The sequence below is a fragment of the Cynocephalus volans genome, chromosome 8 (assembly GCF_027409185.1).
Source record: "Cynocephalus volans isolate mCynVol1 chromosome 8, mCynVol1.pri, whole genome shotgun sequence".
NCBI lineage: Eukaryota > Metazoa > Chordata > Mammalia > Dermoptera > Cynocephalidae > Cynocephalus > Cynocephalus volans.
In genome coordinates this window covers 53,576,658-53,601,748 of record NC_084467.1, presented here as the reverse complement: position 1 = coordinate 53,601,748, position 25,091 = coordinate 53,576,658, and the positions used below count along the sequence as shown (strand labels likewise).

Here is a 25,091-nt window from a genome sequence, read left to right as displayed (position 1 = left end):
CATTTTTAAAATGAGGACAGTGAATCAATTCTTCTGTTCTTTGTTTACCATCAAACAAGTAATTTTTTCCCAGGCGGATGAAGAAACCCAGGGCCATGCTCCTATTAATACAAGAATTTGTATTAGCATGAAAACAACAAATCACTACTTAAACCAGGAAGGCCAAATAACTTAACATATTAGCAGACATGAACTTGCTATATTTTGCAAAGTCCTCAGTCTGTTTTATACCACCAGGAGTTTTCCCCCTACTGTACAGTAACAAAAGGTCTTTTTCAATTGCAGTCTCTGGAAAATTGGGGTCTGAAGGCCAGGAAAAGGAGAGAAGGCTCAAAATGTTGCCTCAGTAGGCTACTATGATGACATTCCTCACCTCAGGGTGGGCAGGAGGTACTATGTGAAAGAAAGAGAAAAAGAGCATCTTACATGAACTTCCCATCCATCTAGCAATTTCCAAAACCATGAAGACCTGATTCTCAATGCCACTAAAATATAAGTAAATCTTTGTCAAGTGCGACCTCATCTCTTCTTATCCCCTCCAGCTTACTACCCAGAATGCCTGTGTATTTAACCCGTTTTCCAAAATTCTTCCCAAAATTAGGTCAAAGACTTCCATTCCAGTCTCCCTGCTTTCATCCCCCTCCTGCTCAGTCCTCCTCATCCACTCCATGTGGCATTTTCTCTAGCCTCTTTCAGTCCTTTGGAACATCTAGTTCAGTAAGACATAAGGAAAGTAGAACAGGCTTTGGAATCATGAGAGATTTCAATCCCAGATCTGCAAATTTCCAAGTGTGCTAACTTAGCAAGTTACCTTAAGGTGTCTGACCCTCAACTTCTTCATCTGTAAAATGGAGATGATAAAAATACCCACTTCCCAGCGTTTTTGTGAAGATTCAACTAAATAATAAGTATTTTATAAAATACTTAGAAAGTGTCCAATAAATGGCAGTTGTTGCCATTGGTATCATCATTGCAATCACTAATCCTCCACCTTTTCACACTGACTCAAGCTTTTCTTTTTCCTGACAATACTAATTCCCTCCTAAATTTAACCAGTAAAGAGACAACTCCTTCCATTTAAATCCTTCGGGTTCAGGTAGCTTTGCATTCCCTCTCACAGATGTGGGCACTATCATCACTTCACACTCTCTCCTACGGATGCTCCCACTCCAGATTTCAGCCTGAAATTTTGCTTTTCTTATCATTTTCACAATCCTTTAACATTCTGTTTCTCAAACATCCTCACTTTAAATCATTTGGAAGTCTGGTAAAGCCTATGAACTCCTCAGAAAAATGTTTTCAAGTGTAAATGAAAATGCATATGATTAAATGGAAGAGTTATTAAAATATTTTTTAAATTTGTAATCTATAGTAATATGTTTGCTCCTTTATCGACATATTAATAAATCCTAGTAAGTCCTACCATACTTTTAAAACAATGTAAGTAATATTTAAAGATACCTTCATTCACTGTGATATAGAAAATATCTACAATTTCTATTAGTGACAAAGTCCTGGCTACTGCTGATACAACTGTACTTTGCTGCCTACATTCTAATGAAAGGAAATACTATGTTTCAGTTAGATGTTAGTAAAAATAAAGATGTAAACTTTTTTCCCACCAAAGTTCATAGATCCCTAAATTCTATTCATGGGTTCATCAGGTTTAGAACCCCTTCATTAAATGACCTACTCCTTCTCAGCCTCATCTAAATACAGTAAGCAGCACATCCATAGAATCTGGGCTTGAGAAATCAACTTCCAATTTTAATCTTCTTATTTTAAAGTGTTAAAACTAAACCCCAGTTTCTATACCCTTTGTTTTTTCCTTCTTAGCACCCTTTCTCCTATGTCTCTTCCAGGCATCTACCTAAGTATAAATTTCAGCCTGACACTCGGTCCTCAGACATCTGTCCTCGACATCCGTTTCATTCTTATCACCCACTCTCCTATCCACATAACTGCGAGATGTTTAGCATCACCCCCTTACTAAATGCTAGCAGTGCTCCCCAGTCAGTGTTAACAATCCAAACCAGCCACATGTACCTCACATGTGCCCTACGCGAATAACCCCTGTCCTAACCCCACTATCATTTAGTAAACATGCTCATAGACGCCGGCTCTGGGTCTCTTTGCTGTTTCTTATTAGCCCCAATACGTACCTCATCCACACCTGTATATAAATCTTATCAGACTTTTAGGATACATCTCAAATGCCACCTCCTCTGGGAAGATTTTCCTAATCCCCATAACCAGATGAGAGCTTTTTCTTGAAACCAAGTATCACTTTGCTTTGTAGAACTTCTATTGTAAGTCTTCTCTTCCTCTTCCATGTGTGAGTTGTCCTTTTCCCCCCATCCTTAAGTAAGTTTCTAAGTTTCCTGACAGAAGCGTCCTTTTCTTTTGTTATCTCATTTTATTCTGTAGAGCCTTAGACATTGAGTATTGGAATGAAATTAAGTGGCTTTTGGGGTTTTTTTCTTTTCTAATTCTTGTATTCCAATGCCAGTTCAAAAAAGAAAAGACCTTTAAAGTCTTTTCAAATCATAGGACAGACGTGAATAAAATCTTGACAATGCTTTTAAAGGCTAACACTTACTGAATACTTACTATGTGCCAGGAACTTTTCTAAGTGTTTTGCATCTGTTTCCTCACTTAACCCTCACAACATCCCTATGTTGTTACTATATTATGTTACTATTATCCTCATTTCATAGATGTTAAGTAACTTGTCAAGGGCATATTGCTATTAAGTACTAAAGTCATAATTTGAGCTGAGCCAGTCTGACTCCAGAGTTAAACCAGTTCGAGATGCTTCTTCTGTTACTCTAGCATGGACTTTGTGGAGAGAGACATCCTATTCTTTTCTTTGTTCTCTGCTGGTGACTCCTTATGTCAATGCACTCCAGTGACTGGAGGACCACCTGCATAGTGATTGTGATGTCTAGCCACTTTCATGGCAGCCTAGGTTACTGTGGTTGCTGTGCTGGGCCACCCACATGGAGGTGATGTTTTTGGCATGCTCCTTGGTGCTGGTGGTGTGTCTGGTTGTGGGCGGGGACCATTCCCCAGCTCGATGCCCCAGGTCCCCAGGCAGAGCCCCAAGGCACTGGCACTGTGCCTGGTTGTGGGCAGAGGGTCCGGTTCCTGGCTCCAAAGTCCAGGCCCCCGAGTGGTGCCCTGAGGCACTGGCGGTGTGCCTGGATGTGGGCATGGGGGTCCAGCCCCCAGCTCCACACCCTGGGCCCCAAGGCACTGGTGGTGTCCCTGGGCCAAAATTTCTTGTCCTTTTCTTACTTCTAAAATGGGGGAACTTCCTGTGGGAACCAGTACTTGAGCTGTGTAGTCGAGCTAAATTGCTGCTTTGCTGCTGTTTCCCTAGGGAAGATTTTTTGTGCAGCTCAGGGTTTAATGGTTGACATTATAGGTACTTCTGGCTCTGGAAGACTGGGTGCACCTGGGTTGTATAGAAACTCTGATCTGGGCCTGAATCTTTTCATCAAACTGCACCCATGCAATTCTGCATTCCCAACCAGTCTCCTCTGAGTTGTCCTGTGTTGATTTGGGGGGGATCAGCTGTGCTTGCTATGTCCCATTGTTCTTCCAATGGGCCAATCTCCCCCACCGCCCATGCTCCAAACACTTCCCATGGGACGGGCCCTGTGCCAGTCCCTTGTGCCAGCCTCTGAATGGCTTCCCAATTTCAGTTGTTCTGGCCCCTCGCTCCTGTGTGGGTCCACAGGAACCCTATTAGTGGTCTTACTGTCCTGGGGGCCACCAAGGCCCTCTTCTTCTCTGCTACCTCCCAGCAACTCCATCTGAAGGGCACAGTTGCAGCTTCTGCCAGCTTCTGCTCCATGCACTCAGCAATTCCATCCTTAAAGGAGCCATGGCCTGAAATGCTCTGAGCAGTTTTTTCTTTCTCTCATCATAGCTTCTCCCCCTTCGTGAACTCCGTAGGTCTCTCCTCCTCTTCCCTTGAGCTCCAGCAGCCCCAGCGTGGCTGTTGCTACATTTTTATAGTTGTAAATTGGTTGATTCATGGGAGAGAGCAATGCTGGGAACCGTCTGTTCCTCCACCTTGACCAGAACTCTGTAATCTACTGCAATTTGATATATTCTTATAAACATAACCATTGCTACAAGGGATATGTCTTGCATGTTTTACTTTCTAAATATGTATCTTCAGTGTTTTGGGCCAATTTTATACTATGTAAAACTTCAGTAACAGCTTATGTTTGAAAAATAAAGGTTTTAAAAAAGACAAACAATTTTTCAGAAACTGACAAGTGGATCCTGAAATGCATACAGAAATTGCCAATGCAATCTTGAAAAGGAAGAATAAAGTTGGAGGACTCACAATTCTCAATTTCAAAATTTATTACAAAGATACAGAAATCGAGACAGTGTGGTACTGGCATAGGGACAAATATGTGGAATAGAATTGAGAGTCCAGAAGTAAACCCCTACATTTACAGTCAGTTGATTTTCAACAAGAGTGCTGACACCCTTTCATGAGAAAAAGAATAGCCTTTTCAATAGATGGTGCTCAGACAACTGGATATCCACATGCAAAAGAATGAATGTGAACACCTACCTCACACCATATACAAAAATCACTCAAAATGAATAAAAGGGGCCGAGCCCGTGGCGCACTCGGGAGAGTGCGGCGCTGGGAGCGTGGCGATGCTCTCGCCGTGGGTTCGGATCCTATATAGGAATGGCCAGTGCACTCACTGGCTGAGTACCAGTCACAAAAAAGACAAAAAAAAAAAAAAAAAATGAATAAAAGACCTAAATGTAAGAGCTAAAACTATAAACCTTTTAGAAGGAAGTATAAGTATAAATCTTTGTGACCTTGAATTAAGCAATGGTTTCTTAAATATGAAACCAAAGGGAACGCAATCAAATAATAAAAAAGAAAATAGAGAAATTGGGCTTTATCAAAATTAAAACCTTCTGTGTTTCAAGGGCTATCATCAAGAAAGTAAATACACAACCCACAGAATGAGTGAAAATGTTTGTAAATCATATAACTGATAAAGGACTTGTATCCAGAATATGCAAAGAACTCTTATAACTCAACAGTATAAAGACAAATAACCCAATTTTAAAATAAGCAAAAAATCTGAATATGCATTTCTCAAAAGAATATATAAAAATGGCCAACAAGCACATGGAAAGATGCTAATCATTAGTCACTATGAAAATGAAAATCAAAACCACAATAAGGTACCACTTCACACACACTAGGATGGCTAAAATAAAAAAGGTAGACAATGACAAGCATTAGTAATGAAGCAAAAAAATTGGAGCCCTCGTACAGTGCTGGTAGGATTGTAAAATGGTGGAGCATATAGTGAGAGGTACAGGTCCATGTTTCATTTTTCTGCGTATGGATGTCCAATTTTCTCAGCACCATCTATTGAAGAGGCAGTCTTTTCCCCAATGTATGTTCTTGCTGCCTTTGTCAAAGATCGGTTGGCTGCAATTTCTGTTCCACTGATCCAAGTATCTGTTTTTAATGCCAGCTCCACGCTGTTTTGCTTACAATAGCTTTATAATATAATTTGAAGTCAGGTAGTGTTATGCCTCCAGCTTTATTTTTTTTGCTCAGGATTGCTTTGGCTATTTGGGGTCTTTTGTTGTTCTATATGAATGTTAGGAATGCTTTTTTTATTTCTGTGAAGAATGTCATTGGTATTTTGATGGGGATTGTGTTGAATCTATAGATTGCTTTGGGTAGAATGGACATTTTCATGACATTAATTCTTCCCATCCAAGAGCATGGTATGTCTTTCCACCTTTTTGTGTCCTCTTTCATTTCTTTCAGAAGTGTTTTGTAGTTCTCATTGTAGACCTCTTTCACCTCCCTGGTTAAACTGATATCTAGTTGTTTTTTCTTTTTGTTGTTGTTTTGTTTTTTGCAACTATTGTAAAGGAGCTTGCTTTCTTGATTTCATTTTCTGCTAGTTCATTACTGGAGTATAAAAACACTACAGATTTGGGTGTATTGATTTTGTATCCTGCAATATTACTGAAACTGTTAATCAGCTCTAAGAGTTTTTTGGTAGCGTCTATAGGTTTTTCTACACATAAAACCTATTAACAGAAAAAACAGGGGAAACACTCCAGGAAGTAGGACTGGGCACAGACTTTATGAATAATACCCCAAAAGTATAAGCAACAAAAGAAAAAATTAAAAAATGGGATTATACCAAACAGAAAAGCTTCTGAACAGCAAAGGAAATAATCAACAGAGCGGAAACACAACCTATGGAATGGGAGAAAATATTTGCAAACTATACATCTGACAAGGTAGATTAATATCCAGAATATACAAAGAACTCAAACAACTATACAGTAAAAAAACAAATCCAATTAAAAAATGGGCAAAGGAGATGAACAGACATTTTCAAAGGAAGGCATACAAACGGCCAACAGGTACATGAAAAATGCTCAGTATCAATAGTCATGAGAGAAATGCACATCAAAACCACACTGAGATATCATCTCACCCCAGTTAGACTGGCCATTATTAAAAAGATTGAGAGTAACAAATGCTGGCAAGGATGTGGGGAAAGGGGAACACTTCTACACTGTTGGTGGGACTGTAAATTAGCACAGCCTTTATGTAAAACAGTATGGAGATTCCTCAAACAACTACAGACAGAACTACCATATGACCCAGCAATCCCACTACTGGTTATATATCCAAAGGAATGAAATCATCATGCCAAAGGGATACCTGCACTCCCACATTTGTTGTAGCTCTATTTACAATAGCCAAAATATGGAACCAACCTACATATCCACTGATGGATAACTAGATAAGGAAAATGTGGCATATATACACCATGGAATACTACTCAGTAATAAAAAAGAATGAAATTCTGCCATTTGCAGCAACATGGATGAGTCTGGAGAAAATTATGTTAAGTGAAATAAGCCAGACAAAGAAAGAGAAATACCAATGTTTTCACTCATAACTGGCTGCTAGGAAAGGAAGGGAGAGAGGGAGGAAAGCAAGAAAGAAAAGACCACAGTGCCGGCCCATGGCTCACTCGGGAGAGTGTGGTGCTGATAATACCAAAGCCGCAGGTTCAGATCCTATATAGGGATGGCCGGTTTGCTCACTGGCTGAGCATGGTGCTGACAACACTAAGTCAAGGGTTAAGATCCCCTTACCGGTCATCTTTAAAAAAAAAAAAAAAGACCACAATAATACATTGAATAAAGATATTAGAGATGGGGGTGGGAAGGAGGGGGTTTGAGAAGTGATAGGTCAGGTAAAGGGCATAAAGAAATATCACGATTTGTAAGAATGAATGTGCTAATAATAAATAATAATTTTTTTTTAATGGTACAGAAACTTCGGAAAACAGTTTGGTAATTCCTCAAATAGTTAAACACAGAGTTACTGTATGACCAGAAATTCCACTCCTATACATATACCCATGAGAAATAAAAACATATGCCCACACAAAATCATGTACATGAATGTTCTTAGCAGCATTACTCATAATAGCCAAAAAAGTGGAAATAATTCAAGTGTCCAACAACTGATGAATGAACACAATGTGGTACATCCTTCTACTGGAATATTATTCAGTCACAAAAAAATGAGGTGCTGATATGTGCTACAATATGGATAAATCTTTAAAAAATTATGCTATGCAAGGAGTCAGACACAAAAGGCCATATATTGTATGATTCCGTTTAGATGAAACATCCAGAATAGACAAATCCATACCTACAGAAAGTAGATTAGTGGTTGTCAGGGCTTGGGGTGAAAAGTAAAGGGGTAGAGAATAGAAAGTGACAGTTAATAAGTACAGGGTTTCTTTTCAGGGTAATAAAAATGTTCTGGAATTTGGTAATGGTGATCATTACACAACTCTGTGAATATATTAAAAACCCTGAGTTGTATACTTTAAAAAGGCGAATTGTCTAGTATGTGAGTTACATCTCAATAGAGCTATTATTTTAAAGAGAACACCATGAAATATTACTTCACACCCACCAGGAAGAATATATTAAAAAAAAAAAACAGACATTAGACTTACATAGACATTAGACATATGTAATGTGACACCCCTAAACCACATTAAATATTATAAAATTGGAACTTTTGAGCATCAGCTGACAAAGATGAACTTTGAACTCTGAGCTGATGCTACCTGTTAACTAATGTCACAATCTTTGCATAGCAGATTATAAAATTGTTGCATTTTGTATTTCATTTCCCCTTATTTTGTAAACATGGTAGGAAAACAGAAAAACAAAAGTGCTAAAACTAGTGGTAAAAAAAATGCAAGTCTCATAAATTTAACAGAATTAATATGAAGACAAAAATAATCATTACCCTCAATGAAGAGCTCAGTCAACTGTATATTCTACTATAAGTCAACTTTAAGTCATTCCACTCTATGTTCTACTACAATAGAACAAAACTAAAGAACATCTATAAAATGCTGGAACTGTATCATCAAGATTAAGTCAGTCTACATGATTAAAAATAACTTGATAATGTTTTTAACATTTTTTATAATATTTTAAACTCTCAAGGATAGAACTTTCCTTAAAACATTGTTTTAAAACATCGGTAGTTCAGTTCCTTCACATTCAACTGTCTCAAGTGTATACAGGAACATCTTTTGTACAAAAATAAGAGTGTCTCTCTAGGTATAAACATGCACTGGGAGCCACGAAACTGGCCAAGCACAGTGGGTCAGGTCTAAGAACCAGTTATAAGTCACAGGAAAGACTACATACAAGTCAGAGGCATAGAACAATATCAGTATGTAAATCAAAATATGAAAAACTAAATAAGTGGTGGTCCTCTTCATCAGTTAGAATACTTAAATAGGAATCAAAATTCAATTTATTGAACATGCTTACAGTAATGTGAATATGAACCTAAAATAGAAGAGAGTATAGAAAAATGAAAGTAATATGTTGAAGTAGTAGAAGTATAGGTGGGTTTTTCCCTATGAAAACTATTTTAAGTATTTTTGAAATGATTTAAATATACATACGTATCTCTCCATTAAAACCCTCTGTTCTAACTAGACTCTTGACCATGGACTCTTCTGACCGGTACCATTATGTGATCATTCAAGTCCCAAGAATCCTATTAATTATCCCATTAATCCCAGATCTAATTCCCCATCTTAGATTGATTAGCTATAATTTAATTCAAGTGAACTGATCAGAACAATGCTAAGAAAACAGCAAGAAGTATTTAAATACTAACAACAGGCATGCCCCATTGCACAACTCCAGGGAGTACCGTTCATATAATGTACACTAAAAATAGTGTACCCTGGCAGCCCCATATCTACTTTCTGTTATCAGACAGTATTGACTTTCTTCCAGTGCCTACATCCAATTTAAAATCATCCCAGCATATGAGCCTTTTTAATTCATGTATTTTTATCTGTGTCAGTTTACTATGCTGTATTTGCCTAGACATACTGAAAACTTGCTGTCAATAATTCTCTCATCCTTTTGTTATCAGACTTCTATTGGATTTCCATCTTTCCTTTGTTTACTTTTCCTGCTCATAAAACAACTTATTTTAAAACCTATGAATTTCCATTTTTATTAATTTATATTATTTTAGTATAAAATAGAAATGTGTCTTTTGTAAATATTAATTAAATTTTTAATAATTTAGATGAAAGATAAGTCCATAGAGCACTTTTTTATGATTTACTCTTGGATGACAACCTTGGAAGACTGTGTTTCTAAATTTCTGGAGAAACTGGTTATAGGGTAGCACAGTAAAAAAAAAGTAATTTTTCTACCTAATGACTTGTATTCTCCACATTTAACATATTTTTCTTATCACTGTGAGAGAATAACTGAAATTTTATAACTGTAGTTGTGAATGTTTTGGGCCATTGCTTGCCACCAATAACGTCAAGGAGGACTGTAAAAAAGAAAGAGAGGAAAATGCTAACTCAAAAATGTGTCTGCAATACCAACTCTAAATATAATATTTTTCAAAGTTTATAGGCAGAGAGAAAGTCTTTAAATAACCATGAAAGCTACACAAAAATGCTTAAGATCTTTAAACTGACTTAAGATTCAAACTATAAAATGATATAAAATTTATATTTTAGAATCAATAGGATGTTCCAATGCGCCAGGGGCTCAGCCCTTCTCTTCTTTATATAGAAAATAATCCCTTATCCTTTCCAAAAAATTGTCTGTCATATATTCCGTATATCTATTTCACTATTTTAAATCCTCAATTTCCTCCTCATCTTATGTCTGTTTCAATAACAATTAATATAGTAATTTAATATTTCTGAATTGTTTTTTCATTATCTGTTCTTCCTCTTATTTCCTGTTTCTTAAAAATTCTTTGTAGTTTTTTTTATGGTTGTAAATGAAAATATAGTCAAAAGATGTCAAATGCAAGCTTTTGATGGTGATCTGTGATAAATCACGAAAATGAAACTTCTTTCTAGAGGAAAGAAATTAGAGAAAAAGAAAAATAATCTGGATTGATTGATTTGACCAAAAATAAAGTGCCACCTGGCATTGAATAATAGAAGGTAACTAGAGATATCGAAAAATTAGAGATTTCTTACCTAAAATTGGATATATTATACAGATAAGTCACTTTTGCTGTTCTTTTTCTTCAATTCTCCTAAAAATAAGATGGAATTAACATATATACATTTGGATACGTTTGTTCTCGGACAACGTTAAATCCTAAGGTTAACAGAACACAAAAGTGACCTAAATTTTTAGTCCTCTAAAGTTGTTGTCTCATTAATACTGATTTAATGGGGTTGGTTTAATGTAAAAACAGAAAAATGAATACCTCGGGGAAATTTTTTTGGATATACTTATTATATAAAGGATCTTACCATTCATTCATTCAGCGAATAATGACTCTCAAGATTGCCCGCTGGTGGTTAATACATTGACAAAAGGAGATTCACAGTGTCAAATCTTATGAAGAAGAGAGAAAGAAATCTTCACCATCAAAAAGTCGCATCAAAAATTTAAAAAATTCATTTCTGAAATGTTAATGGTAAAATCCAGTATCTTAATATTGATGTCCAAATGGAGGAACCTCCTAACATAATTCTAACAGACCACTCATTTTAGAATTTTCTTTTTGATTTTCCTTTATTCCAGGCTGAAAGAGATCATCATAAGCTTTATTCCCTGAGATAACTGGCAGTCAGACTTGAATGAAATCTGTATTCAAAACAAAGTCTGAAACCAGGATATATACTACCTTTATTCTAATTCTAATGATATAGTTTTACTACTGTCTTCCCAATAAAAGATTAGCTGGTCCTCAGCTAATGGTGAATTAGGAGGCAAGATAAATTCATCAGCCTCTCTCAATTTTCATGAATGCATGCATTTACTCATACATATTACTGAATACTTTTTATGTGCAAATATTGCTAAAATTTCTGATTCTAAAGGTTTATTCCCAGTCATTCTAAGATTTGTTTTGTTTGTACAATATTCTGAGTATTTTCAATACACTTCAGTGTAAAGAAAGTTTCTGCTTCCTTTCCTCAACTCTGCCCAGGTGGAATTTTGTCTCATTCTAAAATTCCACTTAAAAATCATCTTAAGTAAACTGCTCTCCTGTAATTCTAAGCTTTTATATAGCTCTTGTAAGAGAACACTTATCATCAGTTTTGATCCATTTGATGGTGTGGGTGCTCTCATTTGATGTGTTTCTTATAGAATCCTGTGAATACTACAGCTGTGTAGAAAAAGTAAATTGAAATAGTTTAGATGAGAAGACTGCAGTGTATAAAATTTGGCATTCCAGTGGCTTCTTGTTCCTATACTCCTTTGACATTCCAGGAAAATTAGTATTGGACTTAATTTATCCAGATTCTATTTAGGGTAAAGGAAAATTTTAGATTTCAGACTATTTATTTCAATTCAATAAACCATCCTTACTGGGAAATGTCAAACCTGATTTCTCTCATCAGACATACTAAAGCAATCTGCCCACCCTCTGTTTCAGCTTTACATGCAACTCTAAACAAATAAGCTTTCTGATGGAAGAGATCAATAGCTTTAGATGATACACAATTTTACATCTTTATAATAAGTCATATTTCCACATTTAAACTTAGAAGTTCCATAAAATAAGTTAATATTTTGCTTTCAGAGGAACATCATTTGCCTTCATTATAAATAGACAGAAGTCATTTGAGACAATGATTTTTCAAATAAAAGGATTAAAATAATCCCAACATTAAAACCAAAACAAAGGCATTTCATCTTCTCATAACTTTATTAAAGTATTTACTTTATAATCTTGGCTCAATAATAACTCTTGAACTTTTATACTGCAAATTTGCCTTTAAGTAACACATAATACACTTAAGGCAGATTCCTTACAGATGGCCTCAACTTCTAAACACCACTACACTGCTTTATACAAATAGTGAAAATCCTATAGAGGAGCATCTATTGATATCTTTCTTGGTACTTATATTTAGATTTCAAATCTGCATAATAAATTGAGTTCCCATAAAATTTCATTTTTGAGATAGGAAACAACACTACCACTATTTTATAATTGCCTTTACCTGATTTGATTAGATGCAGTTAAGTATTAATAACATAACCTTTCAATTTGTGGGGAAAACAAATACTTTATATTCACTCCTCATAGAAGGTTCAACAGCAAGCCATTATAAAATCATAGCTAAGTATTACCTTAACTCACAATTCTGCTTATATAATTATATACATACCGCAGCTTACAAATACTATTTAATTATCAAGATAAATCCAAAAGTATTCTTTAATTGCATTAATAGCAGGAGGCTAGACAGCACTTAAGATTCATTCTCTAGTCTCTGGTCATTAGTACAAACTGAAGATTTCAAAACTATTTGGTAATCCCAGTCTTTGGCAGGGACCTATATTACAAAACCTTGAGGAGACTCATGGGCTCAGGTGGAAGACTTTGAAGACTAAAAGGCTTACAGTCATGGCAGAGTTATCATCAGCAGTTCTTAGGGAAACAGGAATGCAACTAGAATCACTCAATATTCATTAGAAGGTAAGATTCATTAAATAATTTCTCTTTCAGAAAAATATCTTTAAAATGGTGTATTTTCAAATTTTCTTTTTTTAAAGAACATATAAAATTAACTTATTTGTGAAAATAAAATCAGTTTCAAGTATATTTGTTTTTCTTCACTTTTTCCATTTCAAAGGAGTTCTTCTCATCAAGCACAAATGTGCTAATCTTTAAAGCAAGACAAACTCTTCCGTGCTAAATCTTTTTAATCTTTTCTTTTCATCCTCTGAGAAAAGGTCTTCTTCACTGGTTGTAATAGATGTAAAATCATAGTCTCTGGAATGACCATTTACAAAAGTAAATAAGGGATATTTCTCTTTAGAAGAAATTTTCAGCATCTGTAACAGAAAGTACAGAAGATTCCCTTACTGGATGCAATAGTGCACACTAGGACCACATGACAACATCTAGTGTCTTACCCCTGAAGCCCTCTTGTTTAGCTTCTCTGATTTACATACATCCAGTGCTACTGTTCTAACTGCTCTGGCTAAAACACAAATGTTGATTAGCATTGTATAGTTTACTTACAGGTAAGTACATGCTTTTTCATTAGGACTAGATCATCAGAAATTAAGTATATGCTCACTCCCACCTCCCACTCCCCCCAAAGTAGGTCTTCTGGTCACATTAGTTTGAAGGCATACTAAAGAGTTAAATTGTGATTTATCTTCTTTTGGTAGTAATAGACAATGAAAGAAAATGGTATCACTGATTATGGCAAAATATTGTGAAAGATTGTTTGGTAGCCTAACACAAAGCAGAATTAAACTGATTCAGAAGGTCCATTCTAATCTCAGTTGCACAGCTTACCTTGATGTGACCTTGTATAAATCACTCTACCTGAGTAGCATCTATAAAACAGGACAAAAGATATCCAATTTCCCTACCTCAGAGAGTTGTTAAGAAGACCAAAGGCAATAATATAAAGTTATTTTTAAAAACTAAGTTTGGTCTTTTTAAAGATTCCTATATTAAAAAAAAAATATTTTGACTAAAATATTTCTACAATAATCTAGCCAACCTGAAAAATAGTGTTCTCATATATAATAATAATCCACACTTTACATATTACCTTCTAAAGCTACATTTCATACTAAAAAACCAATAGCTAGGATTTTGTGGGGATACCTACAACCTTTGTAGTATGTCAATTTGGGATTCACAAGCATTCCAAACAATTTTAACAATTTTCCATTAAATAAGTTCTATTAAAAAATTTAAACAATTTTCATAAAAAAATGAATAAAAAATTTCAAATGAAGGATGTTTTGACTGAAAGAAACTTTTCTATTGTTAATCAGGAATGTATAACAGGGATTCTAAAAGTTTATGCTGCAAAAAATGCTGAGAAAAATATCAATAGTACTTATGAGGGTACAGCAAAAAGTTCATGGAAAGATTTGTATTATATTTTAATTCTATTTTCTACGAACTTTTTGAAGTAACTTCGTATATACATAACTAACAGTGATCAATTAAACATAATTTGTTTTTAAAAGATAATTTCAGGAGTAAAACTAAATTCTCCCAAATGTCAACATTCAATTGAAGGATCATCAAATTCTTACATATCACATTTATAGATTTTCTTGAAACATGGCTAAAATAAATAGGTAGGACTAGCATATGGATATAATATTAAATTAGAAATATCTCAATGAGACAGTTAATATAAAATATATTTTTTAAATGAATGGAAATGAACCACTTAAAAACAATCAAGTACTAAAAAAACTAGATGTGTTAAAAATCAAATCCTATCATTCATACTGTGCTTCTAATTTATACCTTGCTCCAATGTTTTATTTACATCCTATGAAAAAATGGAGAGAAAAGGACAAAAATGTGGAAAATGAAAAATAAGAGGCAGAATGGGTTGACATCTGATGAATCATTTTTCACCTCCAGCCAATAGCTGGAATATAGTCCAAAATTGTTAGAATTTTATATTCATTTAACGTCACTTGTAAAAGTCCAGTATCTAACAGGCAGGTATCCACATTGTATCATTTCGGATCAACATAGCAGAGCTAAAATTATCATCCCTTCATCCTTTCTTTCAAGATTAAGAAATAAGTCATTTCAGGGCTGGCTGGTTCGCTCATTTAGTTAGAGCGTGGTGTTGATAACACCAAGGTCCAGTGTTCAATCGCTGTTACCTGCCAGCCCTCCCCACCTCAAAAAAAAAAAAAAAGAAAGAAGTCATTTGGTTTATTAATATAGCACTGAGTTACTCATCAATGTAAGATTCAAATTTGTGCCCCAGGGAAAAATGTCAGAAAGAAACATCCTACCCTTTAATTATAAAAATGCACCTACTTTTTGTAAATCCTCTTGCAACATAAGGCCTCCTTACAAATAATATTTATTAATTCAGGCTTTTGAGAATATCGTTTTTCTAACTTTTCTTAGTTTAAAATACTTTTAAAACTATCAAATGAAAAATAAATTAAAAGTTTACCCAAAAGAGTTGAAAACGTATGTGCTCACAAAAACCTACACATGGATGAGTTTTACTCATAATTGCCAAAACTTGGAAGCAACCAAGGCATCCTTTAGTAGGTGTATGAATAAACTGGTACATCTGGACAATGGAATATTATTTAGTGCTAAAAAGAAATGAGCTATCCAGCCATCAAAAGACATGGAGGAACTTTAAATACATATTACTAAGAGATGCTAATCTGAAAAGGCTACATACTGTATGATTTCAACTATATGACATTCTGGAAAAGGCAAAACTATGGAGACAGTAAAAAGATCACTGGCTATAGGGAGAAAGAGGAATGAATATGCAGAGCAGAAAGGATTTTTATGGCAGTGAAACTATTCTGCATGATACTATTATGATGGATACATGTCATTATATACAAGGGTACTTGAAAAAGTTCCTGGAAAAATAGAATTAAAAGATAATATGAAGCCATAAAATTTTTGAAGTACCCTCATTATTTGTCAAAACCCATAGAATAACACACAGAATGAATTCTAATGTAAACTATGGACTTTGGGTGATAATGATGTGTCAGTGTAGGTTTACTGCTGGTGTAGGATATTGAAGTGGAGAAAGGGGAATATAGAAACTCTCTTTATTTTCCCCTCAATTTTGCTCTGAACCTAAAACTACTCTAAAAAATAAAGTATATTAAAAACATATCTTAAAGGATAGTCAAGTAGAGTAATAAGGTAAGTAATAACCTGTCAGCACACAAACACGACATGACAAAGAAGATGTAATTTTAAAACAAATAAAAATGGAAATACCAAAGAAGACTAAAAATTATCTAGCTCACTCTCATTTTCTAAATGGAAAAGTTCAGACCCAAATGATTTAAATGGCTTTCCTAAGATGACATAATAACAAAAAGAGATAAACTGATAATAAATTATTAGAACATGAGACCTCAATGACTTATCAACATGCCTCTCAATCACTTTTCACAGCTCTGAGTACCACATCAAGAATGTTTTTTCAGACTTCTTTTTTCAGAATAACCATTGATTTGAAAATTAGATTCTGAATACTTTTATAAAAAAGTGAAAAATATAATGTTCCTTTTTATATTATAAGAATGGCTACATTGTCAAAACCTTAAAATCCTTCCATAATGAATAATATAAAATCTACATGAAAAAATTCCACATAAGGGCCAGCCCTATGGCTCACTCAGGAGAGTGCGGCGCTGATAGCGCCAAGGCCGCAGGTTCAGATGCTGTATAGGGATGGCTGGTGCGCTCACTGGCTGTGCATGGTGCAGACCACACCATGCCGAGCATTGTGATCCCCTTACCGGTCAGAAAAAAAAAAAAAAACTTCCAAATTAGATTATATACATGACATGGAGCATCACCAGTTGAGATACTATACAAATAAAAGTTAATATAAATTATTTAATAACTTAGAGAAATGTTTATTATATAATCCTAAAGAAAAAACAGGACATAAAGCTATATATAAAGCTTAATCTCAATTATGTTAAAATAATTTTAAATATTTTGAAAAAATTAGAAGGAAATATGACAAAACGTTATCAGTTGTCTCTGAATGGAAGAATCAGTGCTGATTTTTTTCTTTTATGCTTCTATTTCCCAAACTTTCTAACATGTCTTTCTTCTATAGTTAGGTGTGTAGAAGATTCTTAAAGGAAGTGTACCTCACAGGGCCTGGCTTTCTAAAGCCTTGCAGTTCCAAATATTGACCTTGCAAAGGACTGGAAATTTTCCTCAGGCTATAAAGTCTCTGGTGTAAGATAAGATTTGTAGCACAGCAAGGTTGCTGGCTCAAAGACAGACTAGTTACTGATTGATATGTACAGATACTGGAAAATTGCTAGAGGGAGAAGGAATGTTTGCTAAGATCAGGATTTTGTTGATAGGACCACTTAATTGCCTTACTGGAATGTCATCTGGCTTGTTTCACTGGAAGTTATCAGCCTATACTGTTAAACTATAACCCCACCTATGTTCTCTTCCTGTAACTTCCTGGTCTGGAAAATAAATGCAGGAAGAGAACCCGAATTCGGGGTTAATTTCCCAAGGAAGAGATGCCTCTCATTTGAGGGTTCCGGGGGAGATTAATCACTTTGGGGTCTCTCAATGCTCAGAAGAGATGGGCTTTGAGTAATCCTTTGTGGTTCCATCACCCAGGGGAAGTGGGGTGACAAATCCATGGGGGGGCAAAGCAACATAGGTGAAAACCATTTTTCTAGTTGTTGAATTTAAAATAACTGAATTTACTATCTCATAGTTGCTTTTCAAAAGGGACTTTAGTGGTTTGCTTCACAACTTTAGAGTAGGCAAGCTTAAATTCTGTTCTATTTCAATAACATTGCTGAAGATACACTGAAGCTGTTTTATTATCTAAAAGGCAAATCACAGATTTTTTTTCAGGAAGTCAAATATTTTATCACATTTTTCCTACCTACTGCATTGACAGATTTCAGAATTTACAAAGAAAAAAGCTGGAGGATAGAAGTTAAGTATTTATTCCATCATAAAGCTAGTACTTGCAAGTAAGAACAAAAATAGAATCAGGAGATAACCTTTTCTCCTCAAGCCAAAACCTTGCCAGAATACATGTAAATCATACCCAGTACAGAGCAATCTATACCTATGAGGTCTGCATTCATCACACTGGAGCTACATCTTATATAGAGGATAGGTTCTAAAGTCAGCCCATAATGTGAAAATCAAATACAAGTATAGTCAAAACCACCTTTGAAAAGCCCTTGTTTAAAGGGTGGTATGCATAGTCTTGTGTATACAACCTGTTCAGTGACATATATAAATGTACAATATATAATAATGTATAACATATAATAAAGAGTACATGTGGAAAAGCATATTTCTGGTTTTTTATTACAAGAGCTAATAATAGTTGAAGTAAGCTAAATGTGTAAGTGATATTAACTCCATTCTATTTCCTCACTACTCAATCTTAAATCCCTGTAACCCAACTTTTGTTCCTCACTGTACTGAAAATACTCTCTTCTAGCCCTCAAATAAAAAGGCCTCTTATTAGTTCCTATTTTCTAATTTCTACAGCAATGAACACTGCTGAGGATTTCTTTCTTAAAACACCACTTCCCTTGATTTGTGCAATATTTTGCTTTCCTGTTTCCCCTTCTATTTTCTGAATGATTTTTTCTCTATGTCCTCCTTCATTAACTCCACTTATTTCTGCATCCCAAAATGCAGATAAAAATCAATTATTGATCCTTTATCTTCTCTATATATTAACTCTCTCCTTAAAAACATTATCTACTCTCAGTTTTAACCATTTCTCTGCTAGGCTTTATTATCATCCATGTTTTACAGATGAGGAAACTGAAATATTGAGGGGTTAGGTGACTTTGTCAGGTCACACAGTAACTGAAAAAGCCAGAATTCAAGCATAGGCCCTCTGGCTCTAGTATAACTACTCCCTATACTGTCTGTAACAGTAAGTGGAGGCACATTGCAATATCAACTCAAATTGATCATATCAAAATGAAATTATTCTTTCTTCCTCCCAAAATTAGCTTCCTTCCAAACTTCTCTATTTCTATAATGCATTCTTTATATTAATCAGGAATATGGGTTTGTTGCAAGTGACAAACACATATACACACAAAAAACAAAAAGCAACAATTAGCAATGGTTTTAAATAACAGGAACTGTTTTTGTCACATAACAAACAGTGTGACATTGCTACCTTTGGTTAATTGATGTCAAAATAATTTCTACAATTCTCCAGACCTTTCCCTCATAGTCACAATAGGATTGCTGAACCCCCAGATGTTTATTTCACACTCAAGGCAGGGGTAGGTGAATGTAAGAGGAGTGACAGCATTGCATCTACATCCCATTCTATCAGGAAAGCAGAATCTTTCCCAGAAACTTCCAGCACACATCCACTTACATTTCACTGAACAAAGTGTATTTAAATAAATGGGAGACTAGAAAAATGAGTATTTGAGTGAGCACACTGTCACCCAAACAAAATTAGGATTCTTTTAGGAAAAAAAAAAGAGGAGTAGATATTGAACAGGTAACCAGTGGTGTTTGTACACCATTCTGAGAAGAGAACCATGATCCAAATAAAACAGGGTTATGTGCTAAGGAAGTACTAGAAGGCTTCTTTAGGTTGTATAGTCAGAAAAGGCCAAACTGAGACCTGAATGACAATAAGGAGCCAGACATAAAAGTTCCAGGAGAAGAGCATTCTAGGCAGAGAAATCAGCTACTGCAATGGCCCAAGGATGCCAGCATACTTACCATGTTCAAAGAACAAAAGGAAAACCAGTGTGGTTTGAGGGCAGAGGAAAAGTAAGAGTGGTACACAAGAGCCAGATCACACAGGCCTTTATAAGCCAAAATAACAAGTGATTTAGGTTTCATTGTTCCCTTAAACATTTTACCTCATAAATGTTCTACCATAAATTTCCCATAAATTCTACCTTAGTGTTTCTGCTCATGATGTTTCTATCATCTAGTCATCCTTTGTAATTCCTTCCGATTGTGCAAACTCTTATCAGTCCTTAAAGTTCCAGACAAGGTCCACTGACAACCATCTCAGTTCACAGTGATTACTCCTTTCTCCAAAGTCCTACAGATTTGTCTAGTATAGTGTAAGGATTATAACATGGAGTGTGGAACTAAACAGTCACAGTTCAAAATCTGGCTGATCCTTATTTACTGTGTGACCCTGGGCAAATTACTTAACCAGACTGTCTCATTTTCCTAAGCTGTAAAATGTCAGTAATGATAGTATCTCTCACAGAGTTGTTGTGCAGATTAAATCAGTTAACATTATCAGGTACTCAGAAGATTGCCTAACATCTAATGTGTTGGCTTTATCATTATTATTGCCATTATTATCATAATATTAGTCTTTTGGCATTTATTAAATACATTCTTGCACAGTCATTTATCTTCAATGTCCATTTCACGTCTTCCAAACTAAACTATAAACTCCTGAAGATTTTAAATCAGAGTTCTTATATCATATCCCAGAAGTAAAAAAGATCTACAAAAAAATAATCATCTCTCAGATTTCACTTGAAGAACACAAAACTAGAAGGAAGACTTCTAGGAAATACAATCATGAACACAAGCCTGAAACACTAAAATGATTAAAAAAAAAATACTTACCAAGATAGTGATGGGTATGGGAAACTGTGTACCACTGGAGAAAATGAGAATGTTTATCATAGAAGAGGGAGCAACTTATCCTCTTACTGGATGAGACTAAGGAGTAAAAGTTACATGGAGGCTGATTCCAATTCAATATATAAGAAAAGCTTTTTTCAACAATAAGGGGCTGTCAGAAAATGGATAAGATTTCCAAGGAAAACCATAGTTCACTATCACCTGAAATAAAAGTTAGATAATCAACTGGAACATGAATTAATGTATAAATAGGAGACTATATAGCATAGCGCTGATAAGCACATAATCTTGAGTTACTATCTGAGGTTTGAATCTCAGCACTACCATTTACTAGTTGTGACCTTTGTAAAAGTTATTGAACCTTTCTAAGTGTAAGATTTTTCATCTATAAAATGGAGATAACAGTACCTACACCTCGGAAGGTTTGTGTAGAATAAATGAGATAATGTATATAAAGTGCTTAGTACAGTATGTAATATATGGGGACAACTCAACAAAATTAGCTTTGGATTGAATAACCTCTAAGATCTCTAGGATTCAATGACTAATATAAATTTTGCTCTGTAGCTAGAGAACTGGACATATATAAATATTTTTCCCTATGTTGACATCCATCCCATAATCAAATAATTAATTTCCTAAAACACTTTTATTTGCAATTTCCTGACCTCAAACACCAGCACTATTAGGTGATAAGTTTATTGTTGAATAGGAATTATCTTATTGATAATAATCATTAGGTTAGAAACAAGTGAAAAGAAGAAGAAAAAGGAACATGAGGCAAAATAATCTACATCAAGCCATCTACAAAACAGCGGAGCAGAGGAAAGACAACCTCAGTTCATGAGTTGGGAAGGAGATGTTTTGGCAAGATATCTTGCCAAGATGTTTAAGCAAGTTCAACCTGTAGAACCTAGAGAGGAATGGTACATAAAGGCATCGGACATCACAGAAAGCAGAGGTGACACACAAAACTGAAAACAAGGTAACTGACTGAAAACCTGCATAGATTCAATTTACAGGCCCTTCCTTGCAACCAATACTCTTCTTCACGCCCCTCAGCTCTTCCCCACATTGGAAAATAAAGATTTATTCTTTGGAAACACTAAATAAATAAAGATATATGGACTCCAGTGTATCACGCACAGTGACAACTTCAGAAGATGAGGAATTAAGTGACAGTCTAAATACCAAATTGTAGGGCATCCTTCACTTCCTGCTCCTGGAGCACCAGCAGGCAACACACATTCCATAGGCAGGGGATGGCAGAACTTTTCTCTCACAAAGCAAAAAAATGCTAGAGAAAAGACCACTACTTATTAACATCTAGGGATCACCCAACAAAAAGGCAAGCTCATTACATTATCACCCTAGTATGAAAGTCAGCAGCTAAAAGGCCATGGTCAAACACACAGAGCTTCTACTCAGCTTTTTAGCACCTCACTCTTAAATAGAAACAAACACAGAAGATCACCAGTCATTTTGGAAAAAAGCATCTAACAGAAAACCAGATGATTAAGAGAAACAGTAAAAACAAAAGGTACAGAAGAAAACATAAACAACAAAAGAAATGGAAGAAAATTTCAAAGTTACTATAATTAATTTCATCAGGGAAAAGAGAAATCACATCCATCAGGAAAAAAAGAAAAGAAATGAAAATATTATGAAAAAGGACTAAAAGAAAATATAAATAACACCTAGAAATGTAAACATCATAACTGAAATTTAGGAAAATAGATGAGTTAGAAGATAAAGTAGAGGAAATCTAGTACAAAAATATAAAGACATGGAAGATAGGAAAATTAGAGGAGCAATTCAAAGTGTCCAACAACTATAAGTCTAGTAAGAGTTCCAGAAAAAAAGAACAAAGAAAACAAAAGAGAAGAAATAATGTTTTGTTTTGTTTTTTAATTTCAAGAAAATTTCTCGGAATAGAAGGAAACAGGGCAATCAATGAAAAGGAACACAAACAAAAATACATTATGAAGCTTCAGAATACTAGGGATAAAAAAAACAGTAGCTAACACTTTATTTAGTGCTACTATAAACCAGGTACTACTAGTCTATTAAATCTTTAATCCTCATAATGATGTTACAGAGAAAGGTAGCTATTATTATTTTCATTCCATGAGAAAACTGATGCACAGAGAGGTTAAGCAACATGCCCAAGGATACATAGTAATTAAGTGGAGGAGTTAGCATTCAAACCCAAAAAGCTTTCAGAAAAAAAAAAGCTTTCATTCCGAGGAAAAGAATTCATGATAACATCAAACTTCTCAACAGCAACACTAAATGCTAGAAAACAGTGGAGCAATGCCTCTGAAGTTTAGGGGGAGAATTATTTTCATTCTAGAATTCTGTACCCAATCAAATTATAAATAAATTAAAAAACAGAATAAAGATAGTCAGACATGCAAGAATTCAAAAAATTTACCGTCGGGGCCGGCCCGTGGCTCACTCGGGAGAGTGCGGTGCTGATAACACCAAGGCCACGGGTTCGGATCCCATATAGGGATGGCCGGTTCGCTCACTGGCTGAGCGTGGTGCTGACAACACCAAGTCAAGGGTTAAGATCCCCTTACCGGTCATCTTTAAAACAAAAAAAAAAAATTTACCGTCTATGCATCCTTTTCTTAGGAAGGTACCAAAAAATATGCTCCAGCAAAAGAAGGAAATAAACTAAAAGATTCAGAAGATAGGAGATCCAGTACAGGAAAGTAGCATTAGGAAGTTCCAAACTGACAATTCCTCACCAGGCCTACAGAATAGTTAAGACTGGAGTAAACAGAAAACTGAGCTAGGGAAGAGTGGTAAAGAATGAGGTCAGAGAGGTAACGGAGGGGAGGCAGAGATTCCACTTATATAAGGCCTTATGGATTTGTAAGGGCTTGGGCTTTTACTCTGAATGACTTGGACAGCTACTGTTGGGTTCTGAATAAAAATTAACACAATCTTAGTTACATTCTAAGCAAAATCACTCTGGTGGCTGTGTCGACAAAAGACTGTAGGTGGAGCAAAGATAATCCGTTAGGAAGCTATTGCAATAATCCTAAGGAAGATGTGATAACACACCAGGGTAATAATGATAATGGTGAGAAGTTACCAAATTCTAAATATATTTTGAAGGAGAGATGACAAGATTTGCCAATGCATCAGACATGGGGTATGAGATAAGACCAAAGGATTCAATTTTTAGGCTGAGCACCCAGAAAAATAGAATTTTTATAGTAACCAAATTCTTTCAATTGTCTTATTTTACTTAACTTATATAATTTACTTTAGTATCAAAATTTCTTGGGATCAATGTAAGATAAAGCTGTTATCCCATGTCTCTTTCTACAAATAGTACTTATGTGGTAAAATTACAATTAAATACAGAAATAAAACTAATTTTTATGTTACTATTTTTTAAATGAATCTTTTTCTTTTTTTACAGTCACAGCTTATAGTTTAAAAGAAATATCTAAAACAAGTATTTTATAAATATAATTATTGGTAGAGTTATAATGGGGTAGCTTGTATTAAATTAACCCTACCACCAACCACAACCATAAGAAATGGATAAAGTAGATAAAACAACTGTTGGAAAGCATCTGACAGCAATCAAAACAAGTAAGTCTTAATTAAAAATCTGAGAGTTTAAGTATATCAAGAAATGACAGAAGCCAGAAGACAACAGAATAAATATCTTTAAGGTACTGAAAGAAAACAACTGCTAACACTGAATTCTATATACAGTGAAAACTTCTTTCAGTAATAAAGGCAAGCTCTTCCTCTTCCCTTCCCCTTCCAAATGACTAATTTCTAAAACCACTAGATGAGGCTGGGCGAAGTAGGTATCCATGCCCATGTGGGAGAAGTTACCCTGGCATACTGGGTGTGTTGAAGCCAGACTGGAACCTGACATACGTCACCTTAACCAAGTTATCAAAGTTGGCACCACTAGTAAAGCCACAAATCAAAATCATGTGCCACCACTAGGATGCAGTGAGAACACAGCATCACTTCTATGATATGCCTGAGAAAGATGCATAACCTGAAATTCATGAGGAAACATCAGACAAATCCAAATTGAGCGGACAGTCTACAAAATTTTCAAAAGTGTCCTGTAATAAAAAACAAAAAATAAGGGTCCTGTTATTTTTCAAAAACATCAAAGTCTTGTGAAAGTCAAGTAGATGAGTAACTGTTCTAGATTAAAGGAGATTCAATATACATAAATACAACATATTATTCTTAACTGGATCTTTTTGCCACATAGAGCATTATTGGGACAACTGGTGAAACCTGAATAGTTTCTCAGGATTAGGTGGTAATAATGTACAATGCTACTTTCCCAACTGTGATATGTGTA

General features: G+C 35.0%; 1 protein-coding gene across 4 annotated transcripts in view; it reads right to left on the bottom strand.

Moving 5' to 3' along the window:
- Nucleotides 1–13,188: 13,188 nt before the first annotated feature.
- The window catches only part of ATG4C (autophagy related 4C cysteine peptidase), a 70,443-nt gene continuing 58,540 nt past the window's right edge, over nucleotides 13,189–25,091 (bottom strand). For all 4 annotated transcript variants that reach the window (XM_063106136.1, XM_063106140.1, XM_063106138.1 and 1 more), the window contains one exon: nucleotides 13,189–13,425. In XM_063106136.1, the coding sequence (XP_062962206.1) occupies nucleotides 13,258–13,425 (168 nt within the window). In that variant the 3' untranslated portion in view covers nucleotides 13,189–13,257. The remainder of the gene's footprint in view (nucleotides 13,426–25,091) is intronic.